The sequence below is a fragment of the Hirundo rustica genome, chromosome 1 (genome assembly GCF_015227805.2).
Source record: "Hirundo rustica isolate bHirRus1 chromosome 1, bHirRus1.pri.v3, whole genome shotgun sequence".
Lineage (NCBI taxonomy): Eukaryota > Metazoa > Chordata > Aves > Passeriformes > Hirundinidae > Hirundo > Hirundo rustica.
In genome coordinates, this window is record NC_053450.1 from 131,837,559 (window position 1) to 131,864,041 (window position 26,483).

The 26,483-nt window shown below is 39.1% G+C and overlaps 1 protein-coding gene across 1 annotated transcript in view; it reads right to left on the reverse strand.

Annotated features, from left to right (window-relative positions):
* COL1A2 (collagen type I alpha 2 chain) overlaps positions 1 to 26,483 on the reverse strand; it is a 39,127-nt gene continuing 12,644 nt past the window's right edge. The window contains exons 14-52 of the mRNA XM_040085392.2: positions 26,259 to 26,312; positions 26,115 to 26,159; positions 24,026 to 24,079; positions 22,539 to 22,637; positions 22,409 to 22,453; positions 22,201 to 22,299; positions 21,571 to 21,624; positions 21,364 to 21,471; positions 20,472 to 20,525; positions 20,257 to 20,355; positions 19,342 to 19,395; positions 18,879 to 18,977; positions 18,050 to 18,103; positions 17,390 to 17,443; positions 17,210 to 17,263; positions 17,057 to 17,110; positions 16,221 to 16,265; positions 14,312 to 14,410; positions 13,548 to 13,655; positions 12,699 to 12,752; positions 12,069 to 12,122; positions 11,454 to 11,507; positions 11,295 to 11,348; positions 11,086 to 11,193; positions 10,087 to 10,140; positions 9,940 to 9,993; positions 8,920 to 9,081; positions 8,085 to 8,192; positions 7,534 to 7,641; positions 6,562 to 6,615; positions 6,347 to 6,454; positions 6,090 to 6,143; positions 5,649 to 5,756; positions 4,943 to 4,996; positions 4,703 to 4,810; positions 4,040 to 4,286; positions 3,434 to 3,627; positions 1,515 to 1,757; positions 1 to 926 (exon numbers count right to left, since the gene is read on the reverse strand). Of these exons, the coding sequence (XP_039941326.1) occupies positions 780 to 926; positions 1,515 to 1,757; positions 3,434 to 3,627; positions 4,040 to 4,286; positions 4,703 to 4,810; positions 4,943 to 4,996; positions 5,649 to 5,756; positions 6,090 to 6,143; positions 6,347 to 6,454; positions 6,562 to 6,615; positions 7,534 to 7,641; positions 8,085 to 8,192; positions 8,920 to 9,081; positions 9,940 to 9,993; positions 10,087 to 10,140; positions 11,086 to 11,193; positions 11,295 to 11,348; positions 11,454 to 11,507; positions 12,069 to 12,122; positions 12,699 to 12,752; positions 13,548 to 13,655; positions 14,312 to 14,410; positions 16,221 to 16,265; positions 17,057 to 17,110; positions 17,210 to 17,263; positions 17,390 to 17,443; positions 18,050 to 18,103; positions 18,879 to 18,977; positions 19,342 to 19,395; positions 20,257 to 20,355; positions 20,472 to 20,525; positions 21,364 to 21,471; positions 21,571 to 21,624; positions 22,201 to 22,299; positions 22,409 to 22,453; positions 22,539 to 22,637; positions 24,026 to 24,079; positions 26,115 to 26,159; positions 26,259 to 26,312 (3,459 nt within the window). The 3' untranslated portion in view covers positions 1 to 779. The remainder of the gene's footprint in view (positions 927 to 1,514; positions 1,758 to 3,433; positions 3,628 to 4,039; positions 4,287 to 4,702; positions 4,811 to 4,942; positions 4,997 to 5,648; positions 5,757 to 6,089; positions 6,144 to 6,346; positions 6,455 to 6,561; positions 6,616 to 7,533; positions 7,642 to 8,084; positions 8,193 to 8,919; positions 9,082 to 9,939; positions 9,994 to 10,086; positions 10,141 to 11,085; positions 11,194 to 11,294; positions 11,349 to 11,453; positions 11,508 to 12,068; positions 12,123 to 12,698; positions 12,753 to 13,547; positions 13,656 to 14,311; positions 14,411 to 16,220; positions 16,266 to 17,056; positions 17,111 to 17,209; positions 17,264 to 17,389; positions 17,444 to 18,049; positions 18,104 to 18,878; positions 18,978 to 19,341; positions 19,396 to 20,256; positions 20,356 to 20,471; positions 20,526 to 21,363; positions 21,472 to 21,570; positions 21,625 to 22,200; positions 22,300 to 22,408; positions 22,454 to 22,538; positions 22,638 to 24,025; positions 24,080 to 26,114; positions 26,160 to 26,258; positions 26,313 to 26,483) is intronic.

Below are 26,483 nucleotides of genomic sequence, written 5' to 3' on the forward strand. Positions count from 1 at the left end.
TTTTGGAACACTGGACATGCTTTATTTCTTTTTTTTTTTTTCACAATTTATTTAAACATCTCACATATACAAAATACATTTTCTTTCTTTTTTTGAGAAATGATGTTTTGTTTTTTTACCCATAGTAGAAGATGGGAATGAAATTTGAAAGCAGGAACACCTGATTTTGGAGGAAGAAGACAAAGAGGAAGAAAAATTATCCACATGCTTAAGCTGTGGGTGAGACAGGACATCCTGTTTTAAGATAGACTCAAAGAAACAGAGAAGCAATATTTTAAATGCTACTAGCACCATCAAAGTTCAAGTATTGGAAAGATACTCTGTAATTATGCAATTAGCACCACTGTATTTTGAGTGGAACTGAAAGTACCTCAGATCATATGGAGAAGTTCCTACAAAAGATGTGTATCACTCTTGATTTAGTGTATGAGGTAGTTTAAACCTTTGGAAGTCATGGATTTAAACTTCGTCTGTGGAAGATATTCAAAGGCCACAAGTGGTGCAAACTTTCATGACTTTTTATTTTAGGGTTTTTTTTTTTTTTCTTTACAAAGGTTGACATTTCCCAAAACAAGGTGTTAAATCTTGAAAGACTTCCAAGTCCATTTGGGGCTGTATTAAATTTCATTGCACAATGCTCCAATCAATTCTTCTCCTTCTCTTTCGCCCAGAGTTTAAGCAAGTAGATGAACAGAAGAAATGGAAGGAGTCAGCTTTCATTATAAAAAGAAATGACAAGAGAATAGTTTGGGAGAGGCTTTAAGTTAATTTTAGTTCATTCATTTAAAACAGACTGGGCCAATGTCCAAACCGAATTCTTGGTCAGCGCCACCAATATCCAAAGGTGCAATGTCAAGGATGGGCAAGCGAGATGGCTTATTTGTTCTGTATTCAATGATTGTTTTGCCCCATTCATTGTTCTTTCTCTGTAAGAGAAGATTCATTGCAATTGTTATTGCATTGTTCACAGTATTAAGAATCGTTTCACTTGAATGGATAATCCCTGAAATAATTTCATATTAATTTTGCTTCTATTGTTTACAAATCAGATACCCCTATCCAACTATTTAGATCTCCAATACAGAGAAAATATTTATTTGAATCTTCTGTAGTCCTATGTGATGCAAGCTACCATATTATTCACACTGATGTTAGGATCCTAAGAGAAGCCTACCTGATTGTTTCAGGACTTAAAGATCCTGCCCCTCCTATAGTTTGTCCACTGTTTTCTTATCAATCTTCTGTTTACATAGAATTTGGATCTGGTCCCTCTGAAAACTTTTTTTTTTTTTTTTTTGGCCCCATGTACAGTACAAGGTCGGATTTATTTTTAACCTCTTCCTTCTCACTTGTTAATTATCTGTCATGGTTTGGTTTGTAGGCTATGCATCTTCACCAGGCAAAATTTTGCTGGTTTGACCAATAATCTAATTCTGAATTAAAGCACAACTCTATCCCTAACCAAATGCTTAGGCCTGGGCAGTCACCGTGCCCATGGTTTCTGCATTACTTACAGAGCAGCCATCCTCGAGGACACTGAAAGTGAATCTGCTGTTGCCTTCAGCTCGTAGTTCAACGTCGTTGGATCCCTGCAGCACAACAGCCTTTTTAAGGTTGCCAGTTTCTGCATCCATGTAGGCAATGCTGTTCTTGCAGTGGTAGGTGATGTTCTGGGAGGCATGGTTGGCCAGCAGACGCATGAAGGCGAGTTGGGTTGCCATATCCTTTGAGGTCACTCCTTCACTATTGTATTCAAACTGAAAAACAGAGGAACCCAGTCAGCTGTATTGCTGGGGAAAGGAGGATATTAGTAATGAAAATGTGTGATAGCTGCTCTAGTGTGCTAGTTTCAGCTAGGGTAGAGTTAATTTTTTTCTCAGTTGCTGATACAGAGCTGTGGTTTGGATTTGGAATGAGAATGATGTTGATAACACACTGATGTTTTGTATTTTTCTAAGTCCTGATTATCCTAAGCAAAGGACACTTTTTTTTTTTTTCTTTCCTCTCATGCTCTGACGGTGAGCATGTGGGCAAAAGAAACTGGGAGGGAGCATAGCTGGGATAGGTGACCTGGGCTGACCAAAGGGCTACTCAACACCATTAAGAATCATGCCCAGTATATAAACTCAGATGAAGTAACCCAAAAAGGTAGCCAACCTGGGTTCGGGAAGCAAGGGGATCTGGTACCAGTCAGCAGGTGGTTAGTAATGACATTGTTCATCAACTGTTGTTTTTCTTTTTGTTATCATCATTATTATTTACCATTGTTACTGTATTTTATATTCAATTATTAAACTGTGTTTATCTCAGCATGCCAGTTTTACTTTGATTCTCCTCCCCCTTCTGCTAGGGTGAAATGAGGGGAAGAGAGAGGGAGCTGAGCAAGTGGCAGTGGTACCCAATTTCTATCTGAGCTTAAACCATGACAGCTAGGAACTTTAAAACAAAGAATCACAAGTCTGAAATCACTTTTCTATTGCCATTCCAGAACTAAAGAGCATGAAATAAAAGTAGTAGGAGGTAGACTGACAACCAAACATGAGTGGATGCAGTTAAACTGTAGACTTCTGTTCCAGGATATAGTGTTAACAATTTATATAGATTCAGAGACAAGATCAGGTTAAGTTCAAGGAAGACAATCCACTGTTTCCACAGCTACACACAAACAGTGCCTGTCTCAATAAAACCATGAAACTCTTTTGATAGAATTTTGAAACTATTTTTAATATAATAGTGTCTGTGGATAGTACAAATGTTTTCTTCACTCTTACATTCTTTTTACAGCATCTACTTTCAGCCACTCCAAGGAACAGGACCCTAGACTGTTCTGATCCAATGTGATTAAATCTCATCTTAGACACTTCATCACAATATCAACCCAATTTCATTTAAGAATTATGTCATTAAATCCCCTTAGCTGTACAAAAGTGATGTATTTGCAGTTTTCTGGGACAGTGTCTAACGTGCAAGTAGTAGTCCCTGTTTTTACTTACACCAACAATTTGGAATGTTCTGGTGGCATGCACTCAGAATCTGTGATGTGTAATATAAAAATCTTCCCAGGAATAGTGTTATATGTATTTTTTGTAACAAATATAAATTAAAAAGGCTGATTTTTTCTTATTTTTTCAGACATTTTCTGGACAGTCTTTATATGTACCGTATTCCAGACCAAGCTTCCCATAGCAATAACCATTAGTTAAGCTGAACTGATCATTCACAGACATCAAGAAAAGTTAGAACAATACCGAGAAGTACTTTTAACAAACTGATCTAAACCAGAATCAGAGTTCTAAACCCCTGAGATAAAAGGTAGTTGGCTTTTTCATATTCCTTCCTAAGAACTTAATTTATCTGCTTGCTTCCTGAGAGTCAGTGAATTGGGAACTCTTCAGACAGGAAGGAAACAATCACCCTGCCATACATCACTTACCTGGCTGCCACCATTGATAGTTTCACCAAACCATATGTGCTGCTTCTTGTCCTTGGGATTCTTGCTGATATACCAGGTCTTAGCAGGAATATTGTCAGGGTTGGCATAGATGCAAGTCTCACCATTGGAAAAATCACAGTATGCTCTGATGGCATCTGCAGTGCAGCCTTGGTTGGGATCAATCCAGTAGAAGCCTGCCGTTGAGGGCAGAAATGTGACCAATGGTTCACTCAGCATAAACTTTACATTCAGTTCACATTTGCTTGTCTGATATAGGAACTCAGGCCATAAATATCAGAGCTAGGTGCAATATTATGGTGATAAGTGGGATACAGATATTTTGGACTGTTAAAGTATAAGAAACTGTATTTGAAAGCAAGGGTTAAATTATTTTGTCCCATTTTGGAAAATTATTGCAATAATGTGCAACAATATTTAAGAAGAGCTTTTCAGGATGTAACTATCTATCTTCAGTGGAGGCAGAAAGAACTTCATTGGTCATTTAGTATTTCTGCTGCGTGGCCAAAGATACCTTTCACTTAAGAAAGCTAATACCCTGGAAGTGCTCCCTGATCCAGGAAGGGCAAACATCCGGTACTAACATACCGCTGCTCCATTCTGGGTGGCTGAGTCTGAGGTCACGACAGGTGCGAGCTGGGTTCTTCTTGGAGCCTTCTGGGGTCAGCAGGGTCTCAATTTGGTTGTTCAGTGTTTTCAGAGTGGCATCAACTTCATAATCCTTGGGTCTGAGAGAAGGCTGATCAGCCCGGTAGTATTCTGCATCAAAGCCAACTTCATATCCACCACCATTGGGACCAGGGGGGCCAGGGGGGCCAGGGGGACCAGGAGGACCCTGAAGTTTTCCAAAAGCAGAAGACAAAAAGCATTCTGTTAGGGATATGGTACTTTTAATGGAATGGTGCTTCCATGCATGCACAGTACTGGTTAACTCCTGGCACCCTCAGCTCTAATTGTAGGCAGCACACATGGACTCGCCCTGTAGTGACTGCTATGGGTTGAAATAGTGCAAGATGCACAGAGCAGGACTACCACTTCTCCTTTGTGCATTCATCTGGCCATAAGGAGTGAATAAAACCTTTTAGTTTAGGTCTGTTAAACATCTCCCTAATATTAAATAGCTTTTTAAAGAAATAAAACCATAAGCATTATTAAACTGCTGGGCTTCTGAAGTGATGTAATTACTAGGTTTATAGTGTACCATAAATGTGTTAAATCAACAACAGCAAAAAAAAAAAAGTTTATACTCACAGCAGGACCTTGGCTACCATGAGATCCACGCACGCCAGCAGGGCCAATAGGTCCAGGGAGACCATTGCGACCATCTTTACCAGGAGGGCCAGAAGGACCAGGTGGACCCTAAAAGGAAATTTGAACTGTTTAAATGACAGTAAAAATGCTACAAAGAGGGATTCATTTGGGATGGGAGCATACACATATATTGCACAAAGAGAATGGGAGTTACTTGAATATATTCGGAAATTCACATACCCTTGGGCCAGCAGGGCCGGTGTTACCGGGAGGACCTTGATCACCATGTTGGCCCTATCGGGAAAGAAACACAGTCATCAAAAAAGGAGCACTGGAAAATATTTGTGTTTGCTTGATTCAAGAGGGATCTGTATGTAATGTGTATTTGGGCTCAGAGAATGGGAATCTAGGGCTAATCCTTTGTGGAGTTAGAGTATAAAATGCTTATTTTGGGAAGAGAGGAGAGAGGACGTCAAGATATATTTACAAGGATAACCTATAAAAGTATTTTTATTTTTTCTTCTGATCTTCAGAGAAGGCTTTAAAATAAAAGTCAGAATTCCTAAAGTTGATACTCAGATTTAAAGGGAAGAAAATCCACAAATTACTTTGCCTTTTTTGAGATAAAAGTTTTAAATTTCTGGCCAAAAAAAAGAAATAAAACTAAAACAAAGGCAGAAGATTTTTAAATTCTTTGTTAGCCAAATACAGTTGAGCTTCAAGGGAACTAATGGTAGTCACAGTTCTAATGCCAATACCAGAATTTGCCATTTTGTACAAAAAATGTTGAACGTTAAAGAGACTATGACTCTTCATTTGAAAGATGCTGCAGAGTGGAGTAAATGGTATTAACATGCTGTATTGTGCATATGTAATTACTTGCTAGTGTGATCTTATTTTGGTTTTTTGCTCTTTATATTCAAAACCCTGAAAATCATTTACTTACAGCAAGACCAGGAAGACCCTGCAATCCATTGTGTCCCTTCAAGCCAGGCAGACCTCTAGGCCCCTTATCACCAGGTAGACCTTTCTCACCACGTGGACCTTGTGGGCCCTAGGAAGGGATATAGGCATCAAAGGAATATATTAGAAGCCTTCCAAGGATATAATCCTGTCAAAGCAATAATTAAGTTTAAATATTTTACATTAAGCCATATTCCAAGGTATATAATGGACATCCCCTTAACACATCCAGGAAGAGTGGCAATCCCAAAAGATTCAGGATTGGTCCCACAAAAGAGAATGCTAACTGAGATTCTAAGTTCTTAAATACTTTGAGGTCCTTAAGCACTACTTTTTGGGTCCCTTGATCACAGTTATGAGTCCTTATTGATAATGTTTTCTCTTCTTGCATCAATGTGATAATGTATTTAAAACTCAGACTTACAGCAAGACCTCTTGGACCAAAAGCACCAGCAGGACCGACAACACCAGCGGGGCCCTGAAACAAGAATAGAGAATACATGTCACTGCTGTATATTGTTCTAATGAAAGGTCTATGCTCAACACATCTCTGGAGAAAGTGAGATGATCCCACATTATGGAGGTGGGATGGACTTTGTATATATGTATATATGATAGACGAGTCTTTGTCCTCTTAGACCTTAATCCAGAATGTTAAGGAATAACATCTGATCGACTTACGGGTTCACCACGGTTTCCAGGCTTTCCAGAAGGACCAACTTGGCCATGAGGACCAGGAGCACCCAGAGCACCACTGGGACCAGGACTACCAGGAGCACCACGCTCACCCTGGGAACAAAGGAATGCAACAGGAGACACATTGTGTTATTACTGACTTACACATATTGGAATATTTCTTCCATGACATTGAAATAAAAGAAAAAGAAACAAATTACCTTGAAACCAGGAGCACCATCACGGCCTGGAGGACCATCATTTCCAGGATTGCCCTATTAAAATACCATGACAAAGATTACTAAATTCCATCACCTTTCATCTGACCCAGAACTGTGTCTCAGTCTAATTGCTTACAGTGAGAGTAAGATATTGAGATAGGATAGTATAAATTGTAAAGAAAAAACCTCTCTTCCTTATACATACAAATCTCAAATGCCTTACTAATGTTCTCAGAAAACAAAAATGGTCTTCAAATATTTTAGGTTTTAAATGAAAAAAATTACTGGGCTTTGCAACATTTTTCTAAATGAAAAGGCTAAGACAATAGTGGTCTTCACTAGCTTGCACTCTTAAAACTGAGACTTTCTTTTTAGATTAAAAATACCAGTGGAGGGGAAAGAACCTAAACAATAGACACAACTAAATTACTTTGTTGTGGTACTTCAAAAGGTTAAATGGTTTTCTTTGTGAATGTTAATTTTACTTCAGCACTTAGGCTGTGTCCAAAAACCCCCTTTTCCTTCAGAAAATTCCAATGAAACAAAGCTCAGGATTTTTAAATGACTATTCTCTGTTCTCTAAGAAATCCTGTAAAGTTTCTGCAAGTTCTGTATTAACAATGTATTAACTGTGCTTATCAAATAAGCTTCCCTGATAAGGCTGCAATTTTTATACTTTTATGAAAGATATGTACGTTCCCCACTCCATCTTTTTTGGCATTTAACTAAAAAGTGAAAAGATTCTGAGAGTGACTTCAGGATGTATTTCAGACACAACTTGTGCTTTAAAAAGTCTGTCACCTAACTGGGCATAGGAATCCACCTCTATAAAAATCCTGATACAATTTTCTCTGAAGACACTGTACAAGTTTGCTAGCAGAACAGCCTCCAGTTCCATCCACTTTTTCCAAGCACTTGTATTTGGATCAGAATAAAGGAAAAGTAACCTGAAGAGGATAAAAGACAGCTTACATCACGTCCAGCTTCACCAGGAGCACCATTTGGACCAGGAGAACCCACAGGACCAGAGGGACCACGAGCACCAGGAGGACCAGAAACACCCAGGGGACCAGGTTCACCCTAATATAGGAAGAGTTGTATTAACAATGTCACATTTTGTTACAACACAAACCGGTCTTACAGAACTTTTACCCTTGATCTAAGAGCAACATTTCTCTGCAATGAGTTTGGGAAGGAAAAAGAATCAGGATGCAAGAAACGTACCTATCTATATCAAATGTTATCTTCATTCTAAGTGTTACTATTAGAAACCTCTTAACATTTCTGACATTCAGAAATTTGCTCACTTACGGAAAATTCTGGTAAGTCCGCAACAAGCCATAATTTCTTCCATTGATCTAGGTCTGGTAGGTCCTTATCTTCTGTTTCCAACAGCAATGGAAACAGCATAGACTACATCTCCCTGGCTTCCCGTAAGACAGGACCTCATGTGTGTGGAGGTTTTTTTAATTATTATTATTACATGTTATCCGTTTAAAGCAGTTAACTAATCATATACTCACCGTTGCTCCAGAGATGCCTGGAAGACCACGTTCTCCCCGAGAGCCAGGCAGACCAAGGATACCAGGAGCACCAAGGATACCCTGAGGACCTGGGGTACCAGGAGGACCCTATAACATGAAGAGAATAATATTTATATTAATAGATTAAAAAAAAAAAAAAAAAAGTTACATACGCATCAAACAATGATACCAAAAATTTCATTCCTGGTTGCAATTATTGCAGATGACAGAAGAAATTTCTATTTTTTGTTGTTGTTGTTGAATAACAGTTGTGGTATTTCACACAAGTACTGACTTCAATAAGACAGAAACATGTATGACTTTAAAAAAAACCCCTGTAATTCTGGATGTGAAAGCTGAAAGATACTCAAAAATAATTAATTTATTTGCATAATTCTAAGTCAACTTGTGGGCAGATAACTTTAACCTTGTGATCCCCACAAGTCAGAGTTTCTGATGCAGCTGTGAATTGAGATTGTTCTCAATGGACATTCACAGGCTCCTTCTTTTTTCTATCCATGAGGACACATTTCAGAGCAGATGTGCTTCCTTTTCTCAGACTAAATATCAATTTCTTCTGTAGTTAAAGTTACAACTCAGCACAAGAGAAGAAGAGAAAGAAAACCCTAACCCAGGGATCAGGTTCACTTTTTATGGCATGTTGGTCAAGCATGCCTACAATTTCTTGTGTCTCAGTGGAACTTCTACTTAAAAGCTTTGCTAAATTTGTGGATAAAGTAGAAAAGCCCTTTACAAACACCAAAAGTATCTCAGAAGCCATAACATTTACATGAAGAGAAGCATATTTAATGAGATGTGATACTCAGTAACTTACAGCAGCACCAGCCTCTCCAGACGGACCTTTCTCACCAGCAAAACCAGGCGGGCCAGCAATACCTTGTTCACCAGTGCGGCCGACAGGTCCAACATCACCTCGTAGACCTCGAGGACCATCTTTGCCAGCTGGGCCAGGAGGGCCAGGGGGACCAGTGATGCCCTAGAATTGAGTATGAATATGATACTATTACAACATAGACTTGGGGATAACACAGATAAATTTCATTTTAATTCCATGTGAAAAAATAGTCCTTTGCAATAAACAGATCTTCAGCTGCTCTAAAGCTTCTATTGCTTTGTTAGCATTGGAGAGCTGGAAGCAGAAGAATTATTTGACTTTTTTTTTTATTATTATTTTTCCACCCTCTGAGCAGGTGAAAGTGGCAAAATTTGGTGGGAAAATATAGATCTGTCTCTCATTGGAGACATTAATTGCACCTATAACATCCATGAGAAAAAGATCTTCTTTTTATCTTTTTTATCTTCTAATTCAAGAGAATTATTTGCTTTGGATTTAAAATTTATTTAAATCTAGAGCATCTAAGAAAAGAAGTGCCTTTTGGTAAAGGTTGGAAGCACCTTTGAAAAGAAAAACACATTCCAAAACGAAGTGAGTTTGGCCTGCTCAAGATGGGCTAGAACTGCGATACTTTAGAAAATACAGATATATGATAACATTCTTCTGCAGATTGGACATGACCTTCTTATTCCACTCCATCATGAGTAATTGCATAGCCATTTATTTGAACGAAAACAAATAAAAACAGATTTTTGGAAATGATTGGGTACTTCAAGAGGCATAGGGATGCTTGATGGATTATAAAAACTCCCAAATTAAATGCATAGGTTGTACTCTGGGAGTTTGAACAATTAGATTTTTTTCTCATCCAATTCTATAAGGATCTGAGGTTATTCCAGTGCAATTATGATTCACATCAATGAAAGAAAAGTTAGGATTATCCCCCAGCAAAGCAACTTCTGACTTATCTCCTATTAGAATTCTTTATTAGTTCCTTACAGCAGGGCCAGGAGGACCAACTCTTCCAGCAGCACCGGGGAAACCAGTCATGCCCTAAAAACAAATTTGAAAACAAAGATTATGTTTAAAGGAAACAATAACTTAATGAAAAGCAACAATGTCAGTACTAAAAGCCTGAAGACTTACAGGAGGACCAGCATCACCACGAGGGCCAGCGGGACCAGCAGCACCAGCGGGACCCTAAGTAGGAAGGATTGAAAAAGAGAGATGTATCAGGAAAAGATAATTAATGCTCCCTATTTAGAATAAGGGCTCAGTCTCACTATTGTGAAAGCTAAGGGTGATTTTTATACTAGTAGGAGGAGGACTGGGCCAAAACCATGCTGCCTATCCTGATAATAGGGCATTCAATTCTCACAGACATTTTAAATTGGTATCATAAGGCATTTATGATTCAGATTAATTTCCTTGTAAATGTTACATGCATCTAAACAAATCTGGAAGTCAAAACGTGAAAGCAGGGCAAAATCATCAAGTCCTCTGTTTGCACTGTGTGGCTAATACAGCCACATAGTGCAAGAGCCTGATATTGGTCTATTAAAATCATACAATAAGTAACCCAAGCCACATTATCCTGCAGCACTTTGTGGTATTTGAAGTACGTAGGTCTGACTCTGCATCATTTCAGCCAGTTCCCCAGTAATGTGCACGTGAAGTAGCATACAACTTCGGGCTATAAAGGTGTCAGCACATGAAAAGCCTATGTGCAAATGGGTGCGTGGACAAATTTGCACACATGCTTCTGGATAACTGAGTCTAAAAATCAGACTGTGACAGCACATCCTGTCTTTGAGAAGAAAGTGTCAATGTCCTCAGCTCAGAACTTACCCACAATCACCCCCTGAATGGTCCAAGATAGAGTGATTTTGCTGATCTTCAGGGCAAGTTGAAAATTAGTTATTATTTTCTCTTCATTTCAGTTCCAGACTCACGATCTGAGCCCACATAAATAGATTGATAAAGTTTACATAATGTGTGAAAACCAGCATGGTAACTTTTCTCACAGCCTAGTTTGAAGTTTTGTTTCTTTCATTACCTTTTCTGAATTCAAGGCTTTCAGGCTAACAAATTGCTTGCATGGCAGAGTTGAGAACTATGCATTTCACAAAGACACAATTCACTTACTGGTGGTCCAGAAGCACCGATTGGGCCAATGGCACCCGTTGGTCCAGTTTCACCCTTAGGTCCTTTGGGTCCACGCTCGCCTTTAGCACCAGGCTGACCAGCTGCACCCTGTGGGCAGAAAAACAGACAAAATGAGGGTTTGAGAGTCTTGCAGAGGAAATAGAGGAAGCTTATGGCATCAATATGAGGAAAGTGCAAACAAAACTCACAGGGGGTCCAGCAAATCCACTGGGACCTACAGGACCAGGCTCACCACGTTCACCCTAAAGAGAGGACAAAGAAGAGATGATGGTTGGAATGGTTTAAAAGGGCAGCTTTCTGAACATCATGTCTTTGACGCAGGAATAATTGTAGAAGTTGCTACTTACAGGGATACCACGGGCACCGGCAGGACCAGCAGGACCAGCAGGACCTCCTTCTCCCTAAAAGACAGCCCAGAACATTTTGATACTGGGAAATGGCCTTACTGCAGCCATAAAAGGAATGCTCCTGTGATACTGATACATATAGTGAGTCTCCTTGGGTCTCCAGTGCAGAGGATGTTGCTGAAAATGCTTCTGGTTTTGATCCACTCTGTATTAATAATTTCTAATGATTCTCAGACAGCATAAAGGATCATTCTGAGCTAACATGAGGTTATTCATCATTGTATCAAAACCCCTCCCACAGTGTGAGTAGGACTGTGGAGTTTACCCTCAGCTGGGAAAAATTCAGCCCAAGGCTGAATCAGAATCCTCTCCAGATATAACCCACTGCCATGTAGATGTGCATCCTCTTCCCTGCCCTTTTAGAAAAAGGTCTGGGGTCCTACCACAAGCTTCACTGAACAGTCCCAACAGCCCTTGCTTCCCAAATCTGAAAAACTTAAAGAATTGGTGTAAACTAGAAAGATGGAATCATTTTTTGTGGAACTCATTTTTAATATACATGTGTGAGTAAACTGTTATCAACAAGGCATTTTTTCATTCAAAGAGCAGACTTACCCGATCACCAGCACCACCAGCAGGGCCAGGAGCACCAATAGCACCAGGGAGACCCTATAGGCCAAGAGACAGGACACTGTTTCAAACTAAATGTAAATAGGACCAACTTCATAAGCTTAAATAAGTTTTCTCTTTCCTCCTGGAGAAAGGTATGTAACTAACTTTCTTTGAGATTTTCTCAATATAAAAGATACATGATTTTATAAAACAAAATCTATTCTGTTATTTTCCTTCCCAAAGTATGAATTCTAGGAAAGGCACCTGAAATCTCAAATTAAGGATAGTTTCGTGTAACTTTGCAGGCTGCCTTTAAAATCAGCTGTCTGGGCTGAGCCCATGAAATTGAAGAGGACACTGCCCCACTGAACAGCTCTGCAATGTCTGTGCATGTAATTTCTCTGCTTGGATGCATGAGAAGTGATCACTTTTCTCTCTTTCTCTCTCTCCCCCTGATTTCAATCATCCTTGGACAAGGGGCAACAAAATTACATTGATTTGTATCAAAAATGTGCAGATACGAGCAGTAATGCAATAAATACAATGGGAAATGCAAGTTCTGAAAATCCTTCTCAGTTATTTAAGTTCTGAGGTGTAGCAAGGTAAAGTCAAGTCGAACCAGAAGATACTTACACGAGCACCATCTCTTCCTGTTGCACCCATATCACCTCTCAGACCTGGGGCACCCTGGAACACACAGTGGGAAAAATTGTATTGGTAGTGAATGCAATAGTTTCTATGAAAGAAGTCTTGAGCTGTTTGCTGAGTATCTGTGCATTACTTAGACATCATAGAAAAAGCTTATGCTAAGTTTTCTGGAGAAATGAGTGTTGATTATTATTTCTTATTGCTGAGTAGGTACTAACTTGCAAAGTGAACATTTGGAAAGGGGACTGGCATGCTTCTCAGAATAAACCTGCTTCTGTCATGGGAAACCTTCTTGATTTCTCCCAGGTCCCAAGAATTTTGAATGGAATTACAAATTGAAAACCATGTCCATGTATATTACAAATTATGAATATAAATATCCCTCAAAATCTCTTTTCTTTTGGTCAAGAGATCTGTAAAAATTCTTCTGGATATTCATGTTATACTTTCTATATGAAGCAAGAAAACAAGTTATTGAAAACAATTATGTCATATGGGCGGACACATAAAATGCCATGTTTCATATAACAAAAAATTATATTCAGGCCATCACTAGAGTCAAGAAATCGGATCAGCACTTTGTTCTCTCTCTTTTTTTCTTCATAGAGCTTCTGCATTAATTTGCATGTCAATACATAGTGTTTTTTAAAAGTTTTACGACAGCACCTTAGAAAAGACAGTCAGTCTGTCAGACCAGCAAATCCTCTACTTGCTGACTATTGAGTTTCACAGTAAATGAAAGTTTCATTGGGATAACCTCAGCTTTTTCCAAGTTAATGAAATTTAGGCATCTCAAACCTATGCATGCAGTAAAAAGCCAGTTGTCCATCTTACCTTTTCACCCTTGCCTCCTGGAACACCAGCAACACCTCTCTCTCCAGGGATTCCACCAGGGCCAGCAGGACCAGGAGCGCCAGCAGCACCAACATTGCCAGGCTCACCCTAGCAGCAACAGCACATCATGGAAGTCAGGGTCAAGTTACTCACACAATTTGGATCAAAATCATCATCACTATTCTGCCCACCATTCTACTTGGTTGCAAACAGTGTGAGTAATAACATTTTTGCCTTGAGCTATTGTATGTGTTTTACTTTTCCAGCTAGTGAAGATGCTAGATGTGAACACTCTCTCTCCCATTCTGTGGGCTCCTGAGGTTTAGGTCCATTTTCCCAAACTAAACTCTGTAGAAAGACTAACCATGGAAATCCAGAAAACTAAGACCCAGATTAACTTGACATCAAGCCAACATCATAATTTGCTAGATGGTCACTTATTATTGCCCCAATATTTGAGGGAAAATATTGCTTACTAGACACAAGAGCTTCCTGTCTATAACTAGGTATGGGTACAAACAGAAGTCAGCATGAATTTTGATCAGAATCTCAGATCCTATCTCCAAACAGAATAACAGCATACCCAGCTGACAATCTGTATTCAAACTGACTTTCCCTCCCATCATCTATAGTACGAAACATAAACCCATTTAATATTAGTGTGGACTACCTGGGGTAGTGGAACTTTACCACTTGGAGAGAAGGTTTGGATTGCATTCATCAGGAATTCAACAGTAAGGCAGTGGCAGCTGGAAAAGGCATACCTTGTTACCATCGGGGCCTGGGGGGCCAGAGGGACCACGGCTGCCAATGGGACCAGCAGGACCAACAGCACCGCTCTCGCCAGGAGGACCACGTTCACCCTACAGGAGACAGTCTGATCTGAGCGCTTCCCTGAATCGTTCTGTAGCTGAAAGCCCTGGCCAGGTGCAGTGACAGTGTGATGCATTTTTAGCTGAACAAACCTTTAATTAGAATTGTGCAGCGATTAACTAAATTGGTCGTAAAACTAGCTCTAGGTTTTGACAAAAAAAATCAGAATTAAGTAGAAGGCTTGGAACATGACAAAAGCTGACAACTAAAGTATTAATACTTCTTGAACATGGATTTTGGCTACTGTGCTTGTTCCGTTAACAGTGTATGGCATTCTACTGTCAAATGGAGATTCTGCTTCAGGACAAATAATGGATTCTAATGAAAGTAAAGGGATAGTAATTGGCAAACAATTATTTTTACACTGGCAAATGCCTGGTGACAAGAGAATAAGCCTACTAATGTGACCTGTACACTATAAGAGGTATAAGGATAAAATCTGAATCATAGCTCTGGAGACATGGAAGTAGCCAGAAACTCAATTTAAATGCACAAAAGATCTAAAAAAGATAGAAACGCTAGTTTTACTAAATATATCTCAAATTAACTCAGAGTGATCAAGCTGGACATCAGTAAATAACCTGATAAGGTATAATGGAGTTTCTAGTTATGCTGGACAATTTGGAATTTGTACAAGAACAATAATATGGTCAAAGAACTGACTTAAGGGGAGATAGCACACCAGGAGAAAGCACCAATGATGCAACAGATTAATTTATTTTGTAGACATGTTCCTAAATTTTCTTTTTCATACATTTTGTTAATTACAGAGAGGCAGAAAAGAAGAAATATGCAGCTATCACAGAGGTGGAAGCATTTGTCAACAGGAAGAAGGACTGGCAGACTACATAGGAAGAAGTGAATAACCTGCTAGATACCTGCTAGATATCTATCAAGTGAATAACCTGCTAGGTTGTCACAGCAAAGAGATAAAATTCAGGAGTGCAAGTACCAGGCCATTTATTTAGGCACCAAAATTGCAAATTGTGCTGTAAGTAGAGGTTTCAGTGGTGAAGATGACTGAAAAGGAAAGGTAACAGCCAACAATATGACACAGACATGTAAAAGGAAAATGTGATCTGGTACAAGCAGTGGGGTATTTTAAGGAAGTGTTACATTTGTATATAAAGCATCAGTAAGACCTAAGTTGGAATATTAGATGAAATACACTGAGGGCTGGATATGTGATGCTTAGGGCAAGCTAGAGCAGAGGCAAATAACTGCTACTGCTATGACAAAGAGAACTTGGCTTGGATGCATTGGCAAAATGAGAGTTTAGAGCAGACATGGTTTTTGATACACACTCAGGGCACTAAAAAATAAGGAACAAAAGTGCTGTTTAAACTGATTTTAACTTTTAAGGGTGAATGGGAATGTTTGTCACTGGACACATTTAATCTGGAAGTCAGAAGAAAAGAAGGAGCAACCGAAGTAGGTTAAATATGAATCTCTTTAGAGGTGCATTTGGAAAGCAAATTGAGCCCTTCATAAACTACTCCTTGCTCTACATAAATGGGATCTTCCTGCCATGCAGGAAGGCATCCACACAAAACTCTTTGAGGATGTTTATTGACAGTTCAGTGGGAGGCAATATCTCCTAATGACTATTCCAGTTTCTGATTTCAGCCGCTATTTATTCAAAGACAGTACTGGGGAGGTAGGAGCTGCCTAGCAAGCAAGGGACAGTAAAACTGAAATGGTTGGGCTAAGAAGGTCTGTGTTAGTAGTTACTGTGCCTAGTTACTGCTATTGAACACATTATTAAGACAGTCTGTACCAGATTTCAAATGAGTTACTCACTCTTGGGCCAGCAGGACCAGGGACACCAAATTCACCATGAAGACCCTACAAGATAGTACATATAGTGGTAAAGTTTACTTTACTTGCTTAAATTGTACTTTGTTTCTTAGCAACAAATGAAAATTCTCAAATTGCAGCAGCATATTGAAAAGTTTCAGATAAATTTTCATTCTATTACCTACATAGAAATAAGACCTTTTCCTCCAGCTGCACAGTATCTCAAGGTACATATTAGATAATATTTTTTCATATGAAGAGTTAGTTACTAAATTACAAGCTTTTTTTTGGGTATATGCAATGTAAACTCTTTTACAGGGATACAGATGTAATTATAAATGTTAAAAGTTATTATGACACAAAGGATGCACAATTTGCAGACTACATCTCACATTAATTGTGTAGCAGCTAGAGCATGAATTATGACTGAACCACCTCAGTTGGATAACATTATACATTCCCTGAAATCAGCTGAGGTGTAAACATGATTGGAATAGTGCAGGTTAGATTGAACCTTGAAGATTTTGAAAGAAATGTGAAGTAAAAAAAGAAATGTGAAGTAAAAAAATAAATACACTGTCTCTTCTGGGGGAAGAAGTATATTTTATTGCTACTTAAGGCTCAAAAAGCAAAGGGCTTTCTTTTCTCTGTTTCATCCCAAAACTTAGAAAAAGGAAGTATGATGCAAGTCCCAATGCAAAAGGGACTATTAAAGTTTGCATGTTACCCTGATAGCTTTGTTTGGGCAAATAGATTCAACAGGCTCTTGCTCCACCCCTGCAAACACAGCCCTCATGCAATGCCCGCCCCTTCCATGGAGTGCTGTGTCTCTCACTCACCCTCTCGCCTGGTTTACCAGCCTCTCCAGCAGGACCCGAGGGACCTGGCAAACCCTGAGTGTAAAGAAATAAGAACATAAATACCGTTAAGGCAGAAGCTCTTCATGCTTTGGGAACCATAGGTAAGATTGAACAGAGCACACAGTTACTTACCTGGAAGCCAGGAGGGCCAGCAGGACCTGTTTCACCCTTTCCACCTTGGTTGCCCTGGATGCAATGGAAAACAAGGGATTAACTTGGAAGAAGAAATACAGGGAAGTGGATTATAAAATGGGAAGTCCCATTAATAAAAAGTAAATAATAAATTGGTTTTGTGTGGAGGCTGTTACTTACAGTGACTCCAGGAGGACCTTGAGCGCCGTTGTTTCCCTCTGGACCAGGAGCACCCTATAGATGTTCAAGTTGAAAGCTATTATCAAAGTTCTGATTTAAGTAATATCTCTAAATGATTATATGCCAAACTTAACCATTTACTTGCAAGAACTTCATAGCCAGAGGTACTAAAGATGCTTAAAATTTTAAATTCTCATTATTGTTTTAGTTATTGCAGCAGATGTATACTTAAGGAAATTTCTTTTGGAATTACAGAATATAGAAACCTTGCTGATAACATTTTTCCCACAGCAGACTTTTTTTTCCAGTCCCTTAAATGGAAGAATTAGTAAGTTTCAACTATCAGTAAGAAATTGGAAATTTACAGGATGAATTAGAAACTATACATTGTGCTCTAAGAATTAAGGACAGGGAGTGCTATTTTTTCCTCTTAATAAGATATTACCCAAGTAATAGCAAAGAAGGGGAGTTTTCATTTATCCCTTAAGTAATAGCCCCCACTGACATGAGGCTAAAAAGAATGCATTCCCAAGGGCTTTTCTAATTTCATCATCATCATGAATACATCTTTGCACGAGCCAATGCAATCTTATTACAGAGGATTGGAAAATCTACTTTTTTTCCTCTCTGGAAGGTGATAAAGAAAATATATCCACATACCCGTGGGCCAGCAAGACCAACATTGCCTTTTTCACCAGGTTTGCCAGGTTCACCCTGAAGTTGAAGGAAAAAAGATATAAAAGTTAACCAACACTTCATATTAGATTCAGTTTAAACTACTAAGCAGAGACTTACACTCTCACTGCCAGGAGATTTACTGTAATATTTCTTTAACCCCAATTAAAGCACACACAAACTCCATCTGACTTTTTGTATCAGTTAGATTAGCTCAAAAATGTATGTCTTTTCTTTTCAGCACTCGATGCCTTTATGTTTTGAGATCATAATTCATGGCACTCCATGTAGTATCCTATGCAATACACTATGTGTTTGCATGTGTGTGTATGTACAGCAACACCCAAGTCCAGGACATGATTGTTATCTGTGGCCTCTGTGGGACATGTAAAGAACTCCAGTGGAGTCACTGGCAGCTTTTCTTCTAAGCTGAGTAAACTTTGGATAGTGCTCCATAAATAGCAGTACTCTGGAACTGGTTTAATGGCCAAACCTGACAGAACTTCTACAGATGTGAATATACAGAAACGATAAAATGGACATGCTGAAATCATGAAATAGACATATATTATTCTAATCACCTCAATGTCAAAAATATTCCTAAGCTAATTAAACTGCTTTTTCATTTCTTTAATCATATTTTAGATAACTGGAAAATTATTTGAAACAGAACCCTTGAATGTAAGAGGATGCCATCCAGTGAACAGCACAGAAGGACACAGGAAGATGTGTTGGATCAATGACAGAGTTGGGAATCTACAGACTAGTCTGGAAATACCTTCATAGTAATAGAAAGTTTCTGTACTGTACTCACAGTGGGACCTTTTGGTCCAGGGAATCCAATGTTGCCAGGCTCACCTCTGTTACCAGCTGGACCAATTGGCCCAACTCTACCATCTGCTCCAGGGAAACCCTAGAAAAAGCAATCATACTATTAAACGGCTGAGGTAATTTAATTAGGAGAAACATGTACTGACAGGAGGCAAATGTCGTTTAACTTTTCACCATTGTTGATACATCGCATGCTCATGCATCCCTCCCATGTTCTCCTTTTGGTAGAAGTCTGTATCTTCTTCCCCTCCCAGGACACAGGCCTGATTTGAGACCCACAGAAATGAATGGAGAGCTTCACACTGATTTTCTGAGTAATGCAATAGAAAATCTTGCTGTTTATACGCAGTTGTGTTAGAGCTCAGTGCTGAGATGTCCGATTTATACAATTGTACTTCATTCTTTCCCATGCAATGAGGGAACAGAATAAAAAGCGAGGTACTTACAACAGGACCTTCCTTGCCAGCAGGGCCCGGGCTTCCAGGCTGACCTGGGAGACCCTGAGAAAGGAAAAGTTTCGTGTTTTTAGAATAAAACCTACTCACCCAACACATAATCCCCATTTTTTTCTACATGTATGCATGCACACACACAGAGGTGCCAAGTTATCAATGTACAGTTTATACTGTAGGTGCTACCACATTTGCACCTGAAGCATACTGACTGTTAATTTGGTCATTTGTGCTCCCATCCCAGTTGAAAATCAATATAGGAAAGTACCCGTTTTACTCAGAGAAACTAATTTAGGGTCTGCTTTGGAGGATAGTCTGTTTCAATGTTTGCAGATGCCCAATTCTCCTATGTGCATTGCAAACTTTTGCTTCACAGGCTAGGGTAGAAAGAGAAAGAATAAGAAATACATAAATGTAACGAGATGAACGTAATCGGGCTGCAGCCAACACCACTAAAAGTGAATGGCTGTTTTCAGTGAAATCATTAGCAAAATAAAAAAGAAATAATTGAAGTCAGCCATTCCACATCATTTTAGTAGGGTCTGCTTTCCTTTGAGTTCATTAAAGAGAACACAAACCCCCTCAAATGTGATCATAATGATCACATTCCTTAAGTGATCACAAGCGGAAACCCCTTGCAGAAGTCAATGCAGTATCCAGTACAAGAGGACAGTGCTCCACCCCAAGGTGATCAAATGCTACCCTAACAAAAGTTACTATTTTCAATTAACATTTTGATGCCTCCTAATCATTCTTAATGGGATTTTTTTAGTTAAGTGGTGGAAGTGCCCTGACTATAGTTAACACATGCTGAATTTCTGCAGTTGGACTTCTGAATAATTTTGTTCATTAATTGTTAGTAATTTCTTTCTATGTAGTTCAAACTTAATCCACGGAGTTCGAACTTACTCTTGGACCCATAAGACCAGGCTCACCAGGACGGCCAGCATCACCATTAGGACCCTTAGCACCAACAGGACCACTGGCACCACGGTTACCAGCAGGTCCCTATCAAAAGAAATAAATAAAATTAGGCAGAGGTAGAAAAAAGCATCCTTATGTACAGCAAAAAAGCAAGTATATAAAAGGTGGTTCAGAAATAGTGACCCAGACAAAAGTCTTACCATGACACCAGCTCTGCCATCAGCTCCAGGGAGCCCACGAGATCCAGGTACACCCTGAAAGTCAACACAAAACAAATCAAGAAAGGGAAAGAAATAAATCTGTTCCTGTGAGATGTATAGTGCCTTCTAGATTTCAGCCTTCCAAGCTGAATTTGAGGTAAGTGCAGCTTTAAGCATACACACCTCAGTGTAAACATGTATTGTGAAAGAAATCTCTCTCACTTCCTGTAGATTTGTTTACATTCTAATGTTCGTATCATTTTCAGTGTTCGTTGTAACTAATAGTGGCTCTAGCCAGCAGCAGCTAGGATCCCATAACATAGCCCACACAGTTCCAAATTCCCTGCAGAGTTACTGACTCTAAATTCTTTATCTCGGAAAAAACAAACAAACAAACAAAAAAAAACCACAAAAAAAAAAAACCCACCTGGGGAAAGCACTGCCATTTTTCTTATTATTTTCCTGTGAATTATTTTCCTTCATAAAGCTACATGCAAGTGGCTTTCTCACCCAGTGAAAAGTTTACTAGGAATCCTTGAAGACACTGAATTGAAAGCTTTTGCCCCCCATTATGTGTGAACCCATTGTCTATTCTAAATCCCAACACAAACTTTTAAGAGTAATCAAAAGATAATTCACTAAATATTACACGGTGGATAAATCAAAGCAATCTCTAAATACTTCAGGGATAAGATAGCAAATAAGCATTAATGCAAAGTAAAAATGGGTTTGGTCCCAATTAATCAAAAGGCTTAGAACAGAAAACTATCACTGCTTAGCAGTATTACTGTAAATTTAATTATTCATAATTATTTAATTTGCCTGTGGGACTCTAGATTGATTTCCACTTTCCTTTTCACTTCTACGTCTGGAACATAAAAAGAAAACCTACTCTCAGACCAGCAGGGCCTGGGGGACCAGCAGAGCCAGGTTCACCAGGGCTGCCTCTCTTGCCTTCCTCACCACTAGGGCCAGGAGGGCCAGCAGGTCCAGCAGCACCCTATTTTGGACAAACAGAGAAAAAGAAGATATCAGATGCCATGTTGCAGGTATTATCAGGCTTTTGATTGAAAAAGCCTTCACATTTTGCCATACTTACAGGCTCACCCTTCATACCACTTTCTCCCTTGGCACCAGCGGGGCCTGGTTCACCCTAGAGTCCAAAACAAAGGGATGACAGAATTAGGCCTCATTCCAAAAATCTGTCTTCTACCTGGAGAGCTTACTCATTAATCAAAAAATTCTTTTATCATCTAATGGCATGCCTCCCTCTATTGTGAAAATAGTCAATGAGCACAACTGTATTTCTGACTTAAAAGGCACAAAACCAAACGTGTTAAAGATGCTTAGAAATGACAGTATTGAACAATGACACATCTAGGGCTGGTTCCTCTACTGAGGGCCTAGCTGTGAGATTGCTGCCACATCTCTCTCAATGCTGTCAACACGGACAGAGCTTTACAGTCACATAATATTCTGCACTGGAAGGGTCCCACAAGGACCACTGAGTCCAACTACTCCTTACAGTCATAGGGAGTGCAAAGTGAATCTTTTCAGTCTCAGCATCTAAAGTAAGTAATGAGGCACAGAAATTAACTACAATGTTCAATTACAGTGCATCAAGAAAAAGTGTCTGCACTGTAATAAAAACGTTATCCAGAGGAGATCTTTTACAACTGTGGATTCTGTGTCTGGTATTCTAATACATGCAATATAGGAGGTCACTTACAACAAGTCCTCTAGCACCACTAGGACCAGCAGGGCCAGGAGGACCAAGAATACCACGGGGACCAGGCAGACCAGGAGCACCAGCAACACCAGGAAGACCCTGTCCAACAGAGGGGGGAAAAAGTTATTGTGAGACCATTGTCTTTTCTGTTGCATTGACTGAACTGGGTTTTTTTAGAGCAAACACGTGTGAGTGTAGTTGTACTTACAGCTGCACCTTTAGCCCCTGGAAGACCATTAGCACCAGGGTTGCCCTGTTAAAAAAGGTAACAATACTGGTTAATTCAGAATGAAAAGTGCACACATCTGACAATAGATAAGTCCTGGCAAGTTACTCACAGGAGGGCCAACAGGACCACTAGAACCAGGAAGTCCAATCTCTCCTCTTGGGCCAGCAGGACCACTAGGACCAACATTACCAGCAGGTCCAATTTCACCCTGGTGAGAGAAGGGCAGAACCTCTAACAGTGTACATACACAGTGTTACGGCAGCAGTGAAACAATCCTGTATCAGCCTGGCATGAAGATAATTGCATTTGTCTATTCCCACTTCAGGGGCCAGGAAACCAAGCAGCTGAGGGCTTTTAATGGATTTTAAAGGCACACAAGTTGAGATGTCTAGTTGGGCTCCATTCCAGACAATGGCTAAGACAAGAAAAACAGATGCTTACTCAGAAGGTTGACCAAAAAAAATCAGAATTAGAATTCCAGTCTCATTTGCATCCGTGTGCCTCCAGAACTGGCCTGAGGTGCCACAGTACATGAGACCTAATTGGCCATTGTCTTGCACTTTCAGATGCCATTTGCATGGATGCAAAATGCAAAATTATGCCTGATCAGAGTGCCGAAAGATGGTGTTCACAATAGAGTAAATGACAAAAAAAAAGTTCTTCCTTTTATTTTCAGAAGGCTGTATTCCCTAAGCTGACTACAAGAATATAATGACAAGTTCTCTTCATCAGTTCAGTCAGAGTTCACTCTGGACATGTAGACAGTTTTCTCTTTTGAAACTACATCCTATCACCATGCTTACATCTGCATTAGAGAAGACATAATGGTCTTCAAAATTTTGCCTTTTGAAAAAAATAACCAGAATGGGATCTCAGTTTTTTCTGATCTTCCCTGCAGTTAAAATTAAAGAAAACAATACTTTTATTTTTCTAAAAGTGGATTAAGTTTTGTCTGATACACAGAATGACATGGATTTTGTGGCAAATGGTCAGCAAAATTTGTAAATTAAGTATATGCAATACTCTTTCCTCAGAATCTCTGTCCTTCTTTGGACACTCAAAATACCGAGGCACTTACCAAGGTAAAAAATGGTAAGACTTGAGCAATAAAGTGAATAATTTAAATTAGAGTCTGCAAGAGCAAAATGATACTGCCCTAAGCCTGAAAAATTTTAATGCAATTTCTGCATTGTAATTTTAAGAACTTAGACTGGAAGTAGCCCATACTCAAATGCAGCTTCTTCATTCCCCACTATTTCTGTGAAGGGACGTTAACTGCTGCTTTGCTCATTTATCATGATTCATGTCACCCTTGGAAGGTGTACATAACCTGTGCACCACATAGGAAGCAGTAAAAGGGTTACGTGTCTTCCTGAACCTGCCCAGCATCGACCTTCAGCTGTAAAGCAAGTGCTGTATTTTAAATTAGCATTCGTATCTGATGTTCTCCAAATACAGATCAGGATGAGGATAAATCCCTAGTAAAAAAGCACTCGTAGTTCATAGAGGGTGGGAGTTTTTTTGCTGTCTAGAAACTCTGGTTAGCACATTTCATCTTCACTATCAAATGTACCCCCACGAAGCAGATGTTCATACCTTAGCACCAGGAGCACCTGGGAAGCCTGGAGGACCAGCAGCACCAATAGGGCCCTGTAAAATGAAAAGGAAGCAGTTGTATAAAGTTATTCAGTGACAACAGAAACATCTTGCTTGTTGAAGTAAACAGATGAAAAAAATGCACATTTACTTATTCCACATGTTACCCCCTCAGCATATTAGTTTCCTTTTGCAGTTCCAAACTGACAGATTTGGTTCACTACAAACATTTAAGGGCCAGGTCAATGCTTAAACAACATTTGCAGTGCAAATTAAGCAAGAATTGGTAAAACCTTGCCTTGAGGCCAAACACCTGAGAAAGAACAAACAGAGGATGAGCAGAGGCAGGCATCTGCAAGGCCCAGTGACTGATTCTACTATGTTTACCTGTTACTGTGAGATTTATAATTATATTGAGACAAAGTTCCAACATACCAGATATTACAAGAGCAGATACACTGATGGATCCATAGCCTTAATTTTTTTAAGGCATACAAATAAAAAGGGATAGCTTTTCTTCAATTATTAATTAAAAATCCAAGTCATTAATTGATATTGGAATCGATATCTACTATTTTGTGAGCTAACATCTTTCAAATAGAATTTTTTATAATAAAACTGCCTCACAAATCCAAGGTAATAAAAGTGTCAGCTGGTATGACAAAGAGGAATTTGCTTTAGATATTCTATAACCTACTGTGTTATAAAGGGGGTACCTGGAATTGTCACTAGTTTTGCAAAAAAACCCAAAAACTGCCCCCCCCCCCAAAAAAACGAATGCCATTTAGGATCTGTTTGACAGCATAAATTTCCAGAATTTTCATTGAAATTACTTTTTTACATTTTAAATTTCAAGTGGAAAGAAGGATAAAACATTATTTCTGTCTTAGTTTTTAAAAAATGAGTGTCAATAACTGTTTTGCAAAATATTAAGGTATCATAAGCTAGGTATGTGAAAAATAACTTCAGCCTGGGACAGACACTGGGACATAATGCAACGCTGTGCCCATTGTGAATAACAACGCATGCAATCAGCAGCTTCAGAACAGTTTTCCTGTAGCAACTCAACTGCCTTTGTTCAAAGTGTCTTCAGCTAAAATGTCCTGGATCTACTACATTAGATCTTAGCTGTAAGATTTTTATTTGCCTGCAATTCAGCTGCCCAATCACACATAGTTTAAATACTCCACATGGGAGAACTTATGAGAAATTCACAGCCATGCTCACATTCTACCCTGTTAAAGCACAACAGGTGTTTGAAGTGACAAGGGGTACTAAAATCCACTTTGGCAAAACAGAATCAAGTACAGCTTCATCACAGACTCAGCTTTTGAAAGTAGTAAGAAAAAAAATATTAACTGATACTACTATTGTTCTGGCAGATTTCAGATTTGTTTTACAATTTCAAAACTATATCCTTGTACTCATATTTATGTGGCTGAGATAAATGAGATTTACTGAAGTCAGGGGTAAATTATGGCAAAATTAACTCCTTTTAAAGCTCTTATTAGAATAGCTACCAGTCAAATCAAGAGAGCTGGATCTTGCTGGCCTTTCACACTAGCTCACAACTCAGCTATCAGTGGTGAATGAAAAAGGTTAGTGCCTGTTAGGCTGATAGGTGCAAAGCGATGTTCTGTTGTGCATATATAATTTACAAGATGAATATAATTATAGCCATCTGTAACACATGCATGGTATGTATCTGTTAAAAAGTAGAAAGTCTCTTGAGCTTTCAGATGAGAATTATTCTGTTAGACTGCTGGAAATGAGAATTCTGTGCACTGAGTATTTCCCAGTAAGATGTCCTAGAAAACATTCTCACGAAATCACCAGTGCAAACAACAGAATATTTGGTTCCTTTGATACGGATGTGTTTAAGATAAATCCTGAAGCTCTCATGATATTGTCTGCAAAGGGTTTATGTTTCATTAAATTCTCTTTGTGATGGTCTGATAAGCAGCAAAGAATTATGTTAAAAACATCAACACAATCAACTTCTTAAAAGCCCAAGAAATCCTCTAAAAACAGGAAGAGAAGCACAAAGCCTAATGGAACCAGGCTGTCAAAAAGCAAGACTGAAACTTACAGCAGGTCCAGTGGGGCCCGCACTGCCATCACTGCCACGAGCACCCTGTGGGGAAAGAACGAAATAGTTTGAAAAGAGAACTGAGTATCAGAGGAAGCCACAGTAAGAGGCTAGCTCATGACAGACAGATGGAAAGCCACTTACAGCTGGTCCAGGGGCACCTACTCTTCCTCTCTCACCAGGGAGACCACGAGCACCCTTGAAAGAAAAATTAAATTAACTAATTTATATTTTTTTCATTGAGCATAGATCTATAGAGATATTTTCCTCTGCTAAGTCATATTACTATTACATTAGAGTATCTGCATATCCAGAGTGTCAATAATGACAAATAATCAAGAAAATGCTGGCTGAAATAAATCTATCACA